The 15,533-nt window shown below is 37.8% G+C and overlaps 1 protein-coding gene across 3 annotated transcripts in view; it reads right to left on the bottom strand.

The window, feature by feature from the left end:
- CUL5 (cullin 5) overlaps positions 1-15,533 on the bottom strand; it is a 109,134-nt gene that overhangs the window by 27,971 nt on the left and 65,630 nt on the right. For all 3 annotated transcript variants that reach the window (XM_074400521.1, XM_074400522.1, XM_003923744.4), the window contains 4 exons: positions 9,383-9,476; positions 7,135-7,265; positions 6,446-6,553; positions 2,525-2,589 (listed from right to left, as the gene is read on the bottom strand). In XM_074400521.1, coding sequence (XP_074256622.1) covers positions 2,525-2,589; positions 6,446-6,553; positions 7,135-7,265; positions 9,383-9,476 — 398 coding nt within the window. The remainder of the gene's footprint in view (positions 1-2,524; positions 2,590-6,445; positions 6,554-7,134; positions 7,266-9,382; positions 9,477-15,533) is intronic.

The raw sequence follows: 15,533 nt of genomic DNA, 5'->3' as shown, positions 1-15,533 counted from the left end.
CGGGATTTCACCATGTTGGCCAGACTGGTCTTGAACTCCTGACCTCAAGTGATCCATGTGCTTTGGTATCCCAAAGTGCTGGGATTACAGGTGTGAGCCACCGTGTCTGGCCCTATAAAACTCTTAAAAGAAAACATAACAATAAATCTTTCTGATTTAAATATGAAACCAAAAGCAAAAGCAAATAAAGAAAAATATAGGTAAATTGAACTTAATCAAAATTAAAAGCTTTTGTGCATCAAAGGATAGATCAAGAAAATGAAAAGATAACTTAAAGAATGGGAGAAAATACTGGCAAATCATATATTTGATATGGATTTAGTACAAGAATATATAAAGAACTCTTACAACTCAACAACAAAGACAAAGAATCCAATTAAAAATGGGCAAAAGGGTTGGGCATGGTAGCTCATGTCTGTAATCTCAACACTGTGAGAGGCTGAGGCAGGAGGATCTTTTGAGGACAGGAGTTTGAGACCAGCCTCAGCACCATAGCAAGACCTCATCTCTAAAAGAAATTAGTCTCAAGTACAGTGTTGTGTGCCTGTAGTCCCAGCTACTCAGCAGGCTGAACCAGGATGACTGCTTAAGCCCAGGAGATGGAGGCTGCAGTGAGCTATGATCACCCTTCATAAAGGAAAATAAAAGAATGGCAAAAAAAAAAAAAAAGATGAAAAATTTCTCAACATCAGGAGTCATGAGGCAGATGGAAAATTAAAACGTTAAGATACTACTACATATATCCCAAATGACTAAAATTAAAAGAACACTAAACACTGGTGAGAGTGAAGATCAACTGGTACTCTCATACTCTGTTGGTTCAAGTGTAAAACAGAGTAACCACTTTGGAAAGCAAACTATTGTTACATGCCAAAACATATAAGAATTCAAAGACAAAATGCTGAATGAAAGAAACTTTACACAAAAAATACATAGTGTATGATCCCATTTATACAAGTGCTAGATTAGGCAAAACTAATCTATATTGGGGGAAATAATCAGGACAGCAGATGCCTCTGGAAGGATGTGGGTGGGACTGACTGTGAACAGACATGAGGTAACTCTCTAGAATGTTAAAGACAGCATACATGTTAATGGGGTAAAAGCATTTGTCAAATCTGACTCAAATGTACACTTAAGATTTATGTATGGGAACTATATGTAAAATTTACCTAAAAATATAAACATCAAATTCAATGAATGCATGCTGAAGTGTTTAGGGACTAAAGGTTACTGATGTCTGCAATCTCTTTAGAAATGCACTTGAAAAGTTGACTGATGGATGTAAATAGATACATATTTGATAAAGCAATTATAGTAACTCTGTTGTAAATCTGAACATTTTCATAAAAAAAAATATGCTCGGGACTGGGTGCAGTGGCTTACACCTATAATCCCAGCACTCTGGGAGGCCAAGGCAGGCGGATCACTTGAAGTCAAGAGTTGGAGACCAGCCTGGCCAAAACCCTGTCTCCACTAAAAATACAAAAAAATTAGCTGGGCACGGTGGCATGTGCCTGTAATATCAGCTAGTCGGGAGGCTGAGGCAGGAGAATTGCTTGAATCTGGGAAGTGGAGGATGCAGTGAGCTGAGATCGCACCACTGCAGTCCAGCCTGGGTGACAGAGTAAGACCCTGTCATAAATAAATAAATAAGCAAGCAAGCAAGCAAGCTAGCAAACTTGGGTGAAAGAGAATGAAAAAGATCTCTATCTACTCATGCGAAGAGATGGCCAAGATGTAGTGCTCTATGTTTCACAAATTTCACAGTTTATAAAACAGAACATAATATATGCCTTTCTAAAACATGTCAGTATAATACGGTATGACTCAGAATGTCTTCCACCATCGTATTACTCAAGCAACGTATACTCAAAAAAGACAAAATGAAAACACTAAATGAAAAATACTTGATTGCTTTTCCTTAAGAAATGCTATTTTTCAGTATTTTTCAAGTATTTTAACATTATATATAAAATTTCTTTAAAATGGTAATTCTTAGCTACAAGTACATCGAAAGATTTTTTTTCAATTAACTTTTACTGCTGTTTAGTACTACTCTCAAAGTGCTATAACTAGCTCAGATTTACTTCACAAATTTCAGTTGTCAGATTTTCCATAAGCTATGCTTAGCACTGGCATATTCATTTTACCAATTATAGAACAATTTTTAAAAAATTGTAATAGCAAAATTTACATTAAAACAGTTCTTTTCATATCACTATGGTAAACTGAGTCATTTTCTATGCTTCTTTAAGTAATAGAATACTATTAGTCACTAATGAGGGAAAAACAATCAAGTAGAGGTCCTAAAAGATTAGGAATAAAATATTTTTTTCTACTTGAAAAAATAATTTTTAAATTGTAAAATAATAAAAAATTATAAATGGACTTTAATAGCCAAAAGCAGCAAAAGTCACTAAACTAACAACAAAACCAAACCTAACAGGGTACCTTGTACATGTAGTTAACCCGCATTACACACAAAAAAATTTATTTTAAAATATGGTTTTTTAAAACTTACCCCTTCTGCTTCAAAGGTAATTCAAGTTTAAATATGGTAGCATCATTAACAACTGCTTTATATGCCTGCAAAAAATAATTTGTAATAAAATCATTATTTTTAATATTTAAAACATACAAAGTTTTATACACCCTAAAACACAGAAAAATATGCCAGTTTTTATTTCTAATAGTATATCTGGCCAGACAGAATCCGCCTAGTCAAAGACTTGAGCATGTTCTTTGTCATATTATAATTATCAATATTCTCGTGAGGTTTTCTTTTCTTTTTTTTTTTTTTTGAGATGAAGTCTTACTCTGTCACCCAGGCTGCAGTGCAGTGGCGTGATTTTGGCTCACTGCAACCTCCACCTCCCAGGTTTGAGCGATTCTCTTGCCTCAGCCTCTCAAGTAGCTGGGATTACAGGTGCCTGCCACCACGCCTGGCTAACTTTTGTATTTTTAGTAGAAAGAAGGTTTCACCATGTTGGCCAGGCTACTCTCAAACTCCTGATGTCAGGTGATTTGCCTGCCTTGGCCTCCCAGAGTTCTGCCATTACAAGCATGAGCCCACATGCCCAGCCTCAAGTGAGGTCTTTTTTTGTTGTTTTCTTTTTTTTTTTGAGACAGGGTCTCGCTCTGTCACACAAGCTGGCTCAGCTCGTTGCAACTTTGGCCTCCTGGGTGCAAGCGATTCTCCTGCCTCAGCCTCCTGAGTAGCTGGAACTACAGGTGTGCACCACTGTGCCTGGCTAATTTTTGTATTTTTAGTAGAGACAGGGTTTCATCATGTTGGCTAGGCTGGTCTCGATCCCCGACCCCAAGTGATCCACCCATCTCAGCCTCCCAAAGTGCTGGATTACAGGTGTCAGCCACTGTGCCCAGCCTACACAACTGTTCTTGTTAAAGTCACCGGTAACTTCCATATTACTGAAGATAAGGGTTAATCTCCATCTTATTTATCATCAGCATTTTAAACAGCAGATCACACCCTCCTCCTGAAAACACTTTTCTCACTTGTCTTTTAGCACCTAACATTCTCCTGGTCATTCTTTCCCTTTCGTGAAAGATGACTCTTCACTTTTCTAACAATAAAATATCAGAATGCCCTAGGCCAATCCTTGGATCTGTCCTCTTTTCTGTCTTCACTTATTACCATATGGATGTTTAACAGATATTTCAAAGTTAACTTATTCAAAACTGAGTTTCTGATCTCTCTGCAACCATCTCTCCAAAACCAGTTTCTCTTAATCTTCCCTATCGCAGCAAACATATCCTTTTAACTGATCAGAACACAAATCTGAGTGTCATCCCTGACTAGTCTCTATCACATTCTACATCTGATTCAACAGCAAATCCTGAATAGTCTATCTTCATAATATAATCATAATCTAAGCAATCCCTCTTCTAGGCATATACCCAAAGGAAATTAAATTACTATTTCATAAAGATAACTGCACTACCACATTCACTGCAGCCTTATTCAGAGTAGCCAAAATATGGACACAACTTCAGTGTCCATCAATGGATAAAGAAACTGGTACATATATACTACGGAAGACTGGAAGACCTTATGCTAAGTGAAATAAGCCAGACACAGAAAGAAAAATATTGCATGATCTCACTTACATGTGGAATCTTAAAAAAAATTCAAATATACAGAGAGAGGAACAAAAGAGTAGTAACCAGTGGCAAAACAGGCAGAAAAGAAAAACGGAGACCGGAGACGTAGGTCAAATGATACAAAGTAGCAGATACTCAGGATGAAAGTCTAGAGAGCTAAAGGACAGCATGAGAACTACAGGTAGTGAAATTATACTGGGCTGAGTGTAGAGGCTTACGCCTGTAATCCCGGCACTTTGGGAGGCTGTGGTGGATGGATCGCTTAAGCCCAGGAGTTCAAGATCAGCCGAGGCAACATAGTAAGAACTCATCTCCACCAAAAAAATTACAAATTAGCCAAACGTGGTGGTGAGTGCCTGTAGTACTGGCTACTACTCAGGAGGCTGAGGTGGGAGCATCACCTGAGCTCAGGCAGGTTGAAGCTCCAATGAACCAGGTTGTGCCACGGCACTCACTCTGGCCTGGGTGACAGAGCAAGACCCTGTCTCAAAATAAATAAATAAAACAAAATTATATTCTATACTGGAATCATGCTAAATAAGTAGACTTTGGGTGCTCTTGCTACAACAACAAAACAAAACAAAACAAGAAAATGGGTAACTATGTGAGAAGATGGATATGTTTATTTCCTTTACCAGTGAGATGACGGAACTGAGAAAGCATCAGGGCAGGTGAAGAGTTTGCAAAGAACATGATTTAAAGAGAGAGCCACTATCAGGGTAGTGGCTCATGTCAAATAAGTTCTTAAATGGTATTCTTCCTTCTTTCTTCCCTTCAGTCTATTTTTTTTTGCAACAGCCAGAGCGATCCTGTTAGTACATAAATCACATCCTACCATTCTGTTTAAAATTTTTAAATGACTTCCCATCCTACTCACAGTAAAAACTAACTCCTTACCATGGCTCAGAGTCTTACATGATCTGGCTTCCTATGAAGCCTTTGCAGGCTACTCAACTTAAGATTTCACACCACCCTACCATGTCTATACTCCCTTAAACTCCTTTGCTACTTTATGTACTTATTTGTTCTGAAATAGACAAAAAGAGGCCAGGTGTAGTGGCTCACACCTGTAATCCCCTCACTTTGGGAGGCCAAGTCAGGAGTTCAAGACCACCCCGGCCAACACAGTGAAACCCCATCTCTACTAAAAATACAAATTAGCTGGGCGTGGTGGTGGACGCCTGTAATCTCAGCTACTTGGGAGGTTGAGGCAGAAGTGCTTGAACCCAAGAAGGGGAGGTTGCAGTGAGCTGAGATTACACCACTGCACTCCAGCCTAGGCAACAAGAGCGAAACCTCATCTCAAAAAAAACAAAAGAAAAGAAATTAAAATAGAAAAAAAGAGTGAGAAAAAAATCCTACTGGACAAAGTTATCTTTTTAGAATCATTCGAACTTAGGAAGTAATGAAAAGTAGTCAAAGAAGAGAAAAAACTAACAGCAATTTCTTATTACAGGTTTATTACATTAAAAAAGATCAACGCTAAGGACAGCATCGTGTTTCATTATCATTACCATATTCTAGTAAGGATGGAAAAAGAGGGTATGCAATACAAATGCTTCCTGGAAAACAAGGATGAGTATAACAAAATCTCAAAGGAACCCCATGAAAGGACAGAGGATGGAGGAATCAACTCTGCTTGGGAGGAGCTGTGGAGGGAGCAGGATATCAAGAATTTCCAGGGAAAGTATTCTTTGAGCTGGGTCTGAATGAAAGGATGAACAAGAATTCAATAGATCAATAATATTCGAAAACAGAAAAACATTCTTGGAAAAATGAGAAAAAAGTTGGCCGGGCGCGGTGGCTCAAGCCTGTAATCCCAGCACTTTGGGAGGCCGAGGCAGGTGGATCACGAGGTCGAGAGATCGAGACCATCCTGGTCAACATGGTGAAACCCCGTCTCTACTAAAAATACAAAAAATTAGGTGGGCATGGTGGCGCGTGCCTGTAATCCCAGCTACTCAGGAGGCTGAGGCAGGAGAATTGCCTGAACCCAGGAGGCGGAGGTTGCGGTGAGCAGAGATTGCGCCATTGCACTCCAGCCTGGGTAACGAGAGCAAAAACTCCGTCTCAAAAAAAAAAAAAAATGAGAAAAAAGCAACTAACTAAATTCTAATTCATAAGGCTACCTAATGCTTAAAGAATGCTTACAATGCTTACAAACAAAACAAAACAAATATAGTTGCCTTCCACTGATGAAAAGTAATAGTTGCTAGGTTTTTAAGTTTATAATAGTAAAATGATGCAAATTGATTACTAAAGTAAATTATCAGCGTACAACTTTCAAAGCAGTGCTTTTTATATACATAGGAACATGTACCTTATCTCTTGCAGTAAGAAATCGTGGATCGTCTTGAAAAGCTTCTTTGACGAGTTTACTGAATCTATTAAATAGTGTAAGTAACTGCTCAACATATTTCTCAGAGTCCTAGAAACAAAAGGTTTTATATTTGAGTTTTTAAAAGGAAAAGAATAAATAACACACAAAAAATGAGAAACTATAAACATAATTTTAATAAGATTCATTTAAAACTGGGGACATTTTTTTCTTAAAAACAAAATTAAAAGGTGTTCCAATATTACTGTTTTGCCATTTCAATTACTATTTCCAATTCTGCATTTAAAACAATTTAATGTTTGTAATTAATACATAACTATACATATTATAAGGTACAATGTTATATTTCAATGTATGTATATACAGTATAATGATCAAATTGGGGTAACTACTATATCCATTACTTCACTTATTAATTTCTTTGTGGTAACAACATTAAAAAAATCTCTTCCAGTTATCTTGAAATATACACTACAATGCTACTGCTATAGCCCCTCTAAGGGGTAAGAGAACACCAAAATTTATTCTTCCTATTGAACTATAACTTTATACCCATTAACCAACCTCTTCTGGTCCCTCTACCCTCAGCCTCTGTAACCACTCACCATTCAATTCTGCATTTAAAAAATAGCCTCGATATATATCTATCATTGCCATTGAAAAAAACTTACAGTAGTAATAGTTTCAGCAGCTGCTACCATATCTGCCAGGCCAGCACTAATGATATGCTCCTCCAAGTCTTTCAACATTGGCTCTATACCATTAGGAACTTTGTCCATCAATGAAAACATTAAATGTAACTCTGGAAGGACAGAACATATTCATGTAATCATTTCATTTACTAGAATAAGACTTTAGAGAAATATTAATTAAAAGTTTGTAATGTTAATAGTACTCTGTGGATACAATGTGATTTTGGAGTAGTTGGGGGGTTTTGTTTTTGTTTTTGAGATAGGGTCCCACTTTGTCACCCAAGCTGGAGTACAGTGGCATGATCATGTTTCACTGCAGCCCTGACCTCTTGGGCGCATGCAATCCTCCCACATCATCCTCCTGAGTAGTTGGGACCACAAGCATATGTCACCATACCTAATGTTTTCTGTAACTTTGTAGAGACAGGGTCTCCCAATGTTGCCAAAGCTGGTCTCAAACTTTGGGGCTCAATCAATCCTCCCATCTTGGTCTCTCAAAGTGCTGGGATCACAGGTTGAGCCACTAAACTTGGTCCAAAAATTATGTTAAAAAAAATCTAATTAAAAGTGATCAGGCTGGGTGTGGTGGCTCATGCTTGTAATTCCAGCACTTTGGGAAGCCAAAGTGGGAGGATCATTTGAGCCCAGGAGTTAAAGAGACCAAGCAGGGCAACATGGCAAAGCTCATCTCTACCGTTAAAAACAAAACAAAACAAAAAAAAAACTTAGCTGGGTGTGGTGGTGCATGTCTTTGGTCCCAGATACTTGGGACGCTAAAGTGTGAGGATTGCTTGAGCCCAGGAAGTTAAGGCTGCAGTGAGTCGTGATTGCACCATTGCACTCAGCCTTAGTGACAGGGCAAGACTGTCTCAAAAAATAAAAAATTTAAAAAAGTGATCAAATACTCTAAAACCTCACTCCTTTCTTTAAAAGGTCATTCATTTGGCCAGACACAGTGGAAACCAGCCTAGGCAACATGGTGAGGCTCTGCCTCTACAAAAAACGCAAAAATTAGCCAGGCATGGTGGTGCACAGCTGTAGTCCCAGACACTCAGGAGGCTGGGAAGTAGGAGGATCGCTTGAGCCCAGGAGGTCAAGGCTACAGTGAGTTCTGATCGCGCCACCACATTCCAGCTTGGGCAACACAAGAAGACCCTGCCTCAAAAGGAAAAATGAGTCATTTGACTTTCAATGCAAATAAATACTTATTTACACACAAGATTAGTATATTTCATAAGGTGACTGCAAAATATACAGCCACATCAAAAATGAGTAGTAATCAAAAAATCAACTGTATTAGAGAATATAATATAAAACCGTATTCATAAAAATTTACAAAGCACTTTTTTATGTTACGCCACTTTACTGGCCTTCACAAAAACCCTACCTCATGGGTACTGATTACCATTAAATAAATATTTTTAAAGATAGTACAACATGGATCAGAGAGTTAACTATAATCAGACTGGCACACAGAATACAAGTATTTTGTTTATGCCAACAAAGCAGCTTGCTTTTTACTACCGAATTACTCCTAAAAAGTATATGAACTTAAGTGAATTGAAATACGTACTTTAAATGCAACTAGCAATTAAATAGGACCTTGCAGTTACATGTGATAAAATCTGGAAACTCAGAAGTAAGGTGATTTTTTTAAAAATGAAAAAAAAAAAAAAGTTAAAAGCAGTTTTATTGGGGTAGTAGGTATATGTGAATTTTTTTTTCAGTTTTTTTATATATTTGCTATCTCTCAAAACATACCCTTTTAAGAAAACATTGAAGTAATTAAAAAATATCCTTTAGAAATCTTATAAAGTATTTTTGGGGATAGCGATGAAGACCAGGAACATGGAGTGTTTTATTACTTTCTAAAAAGAGTCACCATAAGGTTCCACACAAAAGTCAAATACCTGGTTCTAATCCATAAACAGTTTACAGTTCAAATTGGCCTTTAAAAGCAATGTCCTGTTTTTGAGAAAAAAAGTGGAAATTCACCATACACATACACAGATTTTGACAGCTTAAGGGGAATATGCTTAAAATTTAAGTTTATATACTCTTTCGCAGTGCCTCTGTATTAAATATTTTATCATTTTCCTTAAGCATAGTTCACTCTAACAGATATACCTATGTGGAAAAGAATAATCTCAGAGCAACTTACTAAGTGATTTGTTTCAAAGATACCCTCTTAGAAGATTATGAAAACTTTATGTGATGTTTTACCTACTTTCAGTTTCATTTCGCTTGATCATGCCTTGGCACTCAGCTAAGATAGTCTCTTTAAATGATGTCACCAGGGCATTTACACAGCATTCCATGAGCTGAAATATATCAAAAATTAGTCAAGGCTACTATAAGCTATATAGCATAAATCTACTCAAACTCACAAAATAAAACAATATTGTTCAACAGAAAAAAATTATACTGAAAGTAGATTTCACTTACCTTTACTACAGGATTACTGAAGATGGATATACTATGCTAGTTTACCAAAGTATATTTTCCCCTAAGGAAAAAAACTATAGAACTTAGGCTCTCTTTAGAAATTTTAACGAAAGTCCTCAAGGAGGGGAGAAAAAAACTAAAAATATACAAAACCAAACTCTGATTAACTAACTCTTCCTTGTCTGGAGAGAACCTGTTTTAGAATTAGGTTATAAAATTTTAGAAGTATGAACACATTCACACCATTATTGAATGCCTACTACATGCAGGCACCAAAGAAGTGTTTATGAGACAAGAATAAACTATAATTCCTGCTCTTGAAGTGATCACTGTCTAATTGAGAGTGAAGAGGGCAGTAAACTTAAACTGCTAACTAAGTATAACTCTGTTAAGTGGCATCACACACATACACAAACACACATACAACAAAAAAATAAATAAAAACAAACTTAGAAAAGACTTTTTTCTAGGGTAGTTAAAATGACCTCATCCACAAGCTGATATCTAAATGGGATCTTGTAAAATAAGAACAAGCCCTAAAATACGTTATGTTTTCTAGGAATACCAGGAAGCTTAAAATGGTAGAGAAGAGACAGTATAAGAGCAAGCTAGAAAGATAGGCTGGAACTAGATTATGAATGAAAATCTATGATTTGGAGTTTTATTTTATAGGTAGGGAAGGAAGAACAAGGGAAGGTTTGTTTAAGAGACAGCGTCTTGTTCTGCTGCCCAAGCTGGAGTACAGTGGCATTAATACATAGCTACTACCTCACTACAACCTTGAACTCCTGGGCTCAAGTGATCCTCCTGCCTCAGTGTCTCGAGCAGCTAAGACTACAGGTGTGTACTGCAATGCCCGGTTAATTTTTTAAGCTTTTTGTAGAAATGATGTCTTGCTGTGATGTCTTGCTGGTCTCAAATGATCCCCCTGTCGGCCTCCCAAAGTGTGGGATTCCAGGTGTGAACCATCATGCCTGGCCTCAAGGAAGTTTTAAACATAGGATAAACATAATGAGATTCTCTTCCCTTCAAGTCATTATTAAAAATCAGTGTAATGGCAGTAAAGCAGGTGGTAAGGAGTGGGTGGTTGGGATATGGTAAAAGAGGCTGTTGAAATATTTCAGGTAAGATATCAAGGGTCTAGTGCTCTAGGAGGCCATCAGGAAAATCTAAATGAGGTCGAAGATTTCATGTCATCCCTGCTTCCTCATGTTATGTAATTATTTACTTCTCTTTGGGGATCAGATGAAACGAACAGGTTGTGAGGATTTAAAGCTAGGTACAATAAGACCGATATATCTCTTCTGAAAAACAGATCACCTATCTATAAACTAAGGGAGGGAATTACATGTCCCTTAAAAATTTTTTATTAAAAATTCATTTGGAATTGACGTAAGTCAATACTACTGAAGTTGAATTTAGGTAATGGGGATTCATTATACTGTTCTTCCTACTTTGTAAAAATGCTTAAAGACTTCCTAATAAACAATTTTCTGTGGTCCCTGCTAGTTGGGGGGCTGAGGTGGGACGATCTCTTAAGCTCTGGAAGTCAAGGTTGCAGTGAGCCTTGACTGTGTCACTGCAGTGTAGTCTGGGTGACACTGCAAGATTGTCTCAAAAAAAAAACCGAAAAATGAAAAACTTTTTTTTCAAGCTCCTCTATAAGAATGATACTGATGACTTTTTTTTTTCTTTTTTTTTTTTTTTTGAGATGGAGTTTCACTCTTGTTACCCAGGCTGGAGTGTAATGGCGGGATCTCGGCTCACCGCAACCTCCGCCTCCTGGGTTCAGGCGATTCTCCTGCCTCAGCCTCCTGAGTAGCTGGGATTACAGGCACGTGCCACCATGCCCAGCTAATTTTTTGTATCTTTAGTAGAGACGGGGTTTCACCATGTTGACCAGGATGGTCTCGATCTCTCGACCTCGTGATCCACCCGCCCCGGCCTCCCAAAGTGCTGGGATTACAGGCTTGAGCCACCGCGCCCGGCCACTGATGACTTTTAAATCCACATATCCATGTATATTTCTTTCCTAAGAAATAATACACACATAAAGTGGTTAAAAAACTCTTGCCTTGCAAGGTGGAAATCTCTACCTCAACTGCTGAATAATCTTATTCTATAACAACACTGGACTAGGCCCAATTGAACACTTCTACCTTCAGCAATGAAACCAGAGTAAGCATAGGTAAATCTAACAATATATAACTAATAGAGAACAAAGACAAAGTAGAATCTTAATAAACTCTAAGCTCTGTGTTTTCTATTTAATTGAAAACTTTCACTTGAACATTATTATCCTGTTCAGTAGTAGTTGAAATTTTGCAGCTTCTAAAAACTCAGACCAGTGTGTTTCAGACTATATGTTGTGAAATCAGTTTTACTGGTTGTGACCAGGTTTTTTTTTTTTTTTTTTTTTAAATTATATAGGACAGAACCAAAAATATCAGAGTGTATCACACATTGTAACAATGAATATGATTTCGTAATACTTTTGTTTCAGATATGTACAAATAAACTAAGCCACAATATAAAATGTATTTCTTATTGTAGGCTACAACAGGGATTAAAAGGAGAGGCTAAATTGACAACATAATTAAAGTAAACTGAGAAGAATTTGGTAAATGCTTAAATGAAAGGCATTAGGGAAATAAAAGGTTGCTGAATCAGTTTCTAGTTTGAGAGGTTAAACAAATTATTATAACAGGTATCTTTTAATGAGCATTTACTTTGTACCAGGCATTATGCCAAATGCTTTATATATAAATCTCATTTAACCCACATGACAACCTTGTGAAGCAGATATTTACTTTATGAGGACGTACAATCAGAGTAGTTACATGACTTGGCAAACACTGCACAATTGGTTTATAATATGTTAAGTTATATAATATGAGGCCAGGTATGCGTCTCCATAGCCTCCAACTTTTCTTACTACTGAAGTAGAGCACGTACATACTTTGTAATGGCTACATGCTCAGAACTGAGTTATGTATTTTAAGGAATAGAAAAGTATAAAACATGGTTCACGCTTTCAACAATCTTACAATCCAGTAGGGAACCCATAAACTATATTCCTAAAAATGTGTGTATGGTTCATACATATAGAGGTATATGAAAAGAAGTTCAACTTCACTAATAAGCAAATAACTGGGAAACACATCATTACTATAAACTTAAGGACAAAGACTGTGCTCAGTCCACAGCTATACAGACTGTACTGTTTCCTGGCACACAGCTGGTGCTTGATAAAAATACAAGGCAGTCTATAATTTGCTACTAAACCTCGTGGTAAAAACAACAGTTACTGTGGGAATAAGAAGAAACTGATAAACGCTAGATGATCTGAGCTACTTTATTACAACTTTATTACAAGATGAGTTAAAAGAATCCTTGTAAGATTTTGGGTAGGCAGAAGAAAACATTGCTAAATGAATCCAAGAAAAAAAAAAAAGTAACAGAATGAGTTATATAAATAAGAAAATAGTTCTTATGGGAGTAGAGTGACTCTTGCTGGACAATATTAAGTTAGAAAAATAGGTTAGGGTCAAATTATGAAGTGTCTTAAAAACCAGGGGTATGAAATAATGATACTCTGGATTTTGAAAAGAAAAGTAAAACAATGAAAGTGATGTTTATGAAAGATTATCCTGAACTCACAAAATAATAAATACAAATGGTCAGTAATAACTATGAAGGCCAGGCTGGACAACATAGTGAGATCATTTCTTAAAAAAAAAAAAAAAAAAAAAAATAGAGGAGTGGAGCAAGATGGCCAGATAGAAGCCACCATCAATCATTCCTCCTGTAGGAACACCAAATTTAACAACTATTTACACACAAAAAAGCACCTTCTTAAGAACCAAAAATCAGGTGAGCACTCATAGTACCTGGCTTTAACTTTATATCACTGAAAGAGGCATTGAAGAAGGTAGAAAAGATGGTCTTGAATTGCCAGTACTACCCCTCCCTCATCCCCCAGCAGTAGCTGTATGGCACAGAGAATCTGTATGCTTGGGAGAGGGTGAGAGCAGCGACTGTGAGATGTTGCATTGAACTCACTGCTACCCTTTCACAGCGGAAAGCAAAACTAGGCTGAACTCAGCTGATACATGACCATGGAGGAAGCATTTAGACTAGCCCTAGACAGAGGGGAATTACCTATTCTAGTGGTGAGGACGTGAGTTCTAGCAGGCCTTGCACTGTGAGCCAAACTGCTCTGGGGCTCTTAATAAACTTGAAAGGCAGCACAGATTGCAACTTCAAGAGACCTGTTCCTTCTGCTAGAGGAGGGAAAGGGGGAGGGGGAGGGGAGGGGGGAGGGGAGGGGAAGGGAGGGGAGAGGGGAGGGGAAGGGGAGGGGAAGGAGGAGAGGGGGAGGGAGGGGAAAGAGTAAAGAGAATTTTGTTTTACATCTTGGATACCAGCTCAGCCATAGAAGGATAGGGCACTAGTCAGAATCATTCCAGGCTCTAGCTCCCAGACATTTCTAGAAACACCCTGGGACAGAAGGGGTAACCTGCTGTCTTTAAGTAGAGGGATCTAATCCTGGTATACCCATCACTTGCTGACTAAGGAGCCCTGGGGCCCTAAATAACTAACAGCAATAACCAGGTACTATGCCATGGGCCTTGGGTTAGCCTCTGAAACATGCTGGCTTCAGGTGAGACCCAAGACATTCCCAGCTATGATGGCTATGGTGACAGAGTCCTTTTGCTTGAGAAAAGCTGAGGAAAAAATAAAGGGGACTTCACCTTGTATCTTAGGTAACAGCTCAGCCACAGGAGTGTAGAGCACTAGGTGGGCTCTTAAAGAGTCCACGATTCCATGTCTTGGCTCTTGGATGCCATTTCTGGACCTGCCCTGGGCCAGTGCAGAGGCCACTGCCCTAGTCCCAGGACAGGAAGCATCCATCACAAACTGACTGAAGAGCAGTACTAAGAGCAAAGTTTATAGCTATAAGCACTTATATCAAAAAAGGAGAAAAACTTCAAGTAAACAAACGAATGATTCGTCTGAAAGAACCAAAAAAGAGGAAAACGAACACAAAATTAGTATAAGAAATAATGAAGATCAGACAATAAATGAAATTAAAATGAATATAAAAGATCAACAAAACAAAAAGCTGGTTTCTTGAAAAGATAAATGAAAATCAACAAACTTAGCCAGACTCACTAAGAAAAAAAGAGAGAAGATCCAAATAAAATCAGAGATGAAAAAAGAGACATTACAACTGACAATACAGAAATTCAAAGGATCACTAGTGTCTACTATGAGCAACTATATGACAATAAGTTGGAAGATGTAGAAAAAATGGGTGAATTCCTAGACACATACAACCTACCAAAACTGAATCATGTCCAAAATTTGAATAGACCAATAACAAATAATGATAGAAACCATAATAAAATGTCTCCCAACAAAGAAAAGCCTGGCACCTGATGGCTTCACTGCTAAATCCTTTCAAATATTTAAAGTAGAACTAATATCAATTCTGTTCAAACTGTTCTGTAAATAGAGGACGAGGGAATACTTCCAAGTTCATTCTATGAGGCCAGTATTACCCTGATACCAAAAGCAGACAAAGACACATCTAAAAAAGAAAACTACAGGCCAGTATCACTGATGAATACTGATGCAAAAATCCTCAACAAAATACATGCAAACCAAAAAAATTTTTTTTTTGAGATGGAGTCTCACTCTGTCACCCAGGCTGGAGTGCAGTGGTATGATCTTGGCTCATGGCAACCTCCACCTCCCAGGTTCAAGCGATTCTCCAGTCTTAGCCTCCCGAGTAGCTGAGATTACAGGCAACCCCACCAACTTGCCCGCTAATTTCTGCATTTTTTAAAGTAAAGATGGGGTTTCATCATGTTGGCTAGGCTGGCCTCGAACTTCTGACCTCAAGTGATCCACCCTCCTTGGACTCCCAA

Source organism: Saimiri boliviensis, chromosome 6 (assembly GCF_048565385.1).
Source record: "Saimiri boliviensis isolate mSaiBol1 chromosome 6, mSaiBol1.pri, whole genome shotgun sequence".
Taxonomy (NCBI): Eukaryota; Metazoa; Chordata; class Mammalia; order Primates; family Cebidae; genus Saimiri; species Saimiri boliviensis.
The sequence above is the reverse complement of the archived record's forward strand: the minus strand, read 5'-3'. Positions and strand labels throughout refer to the sequence as shown.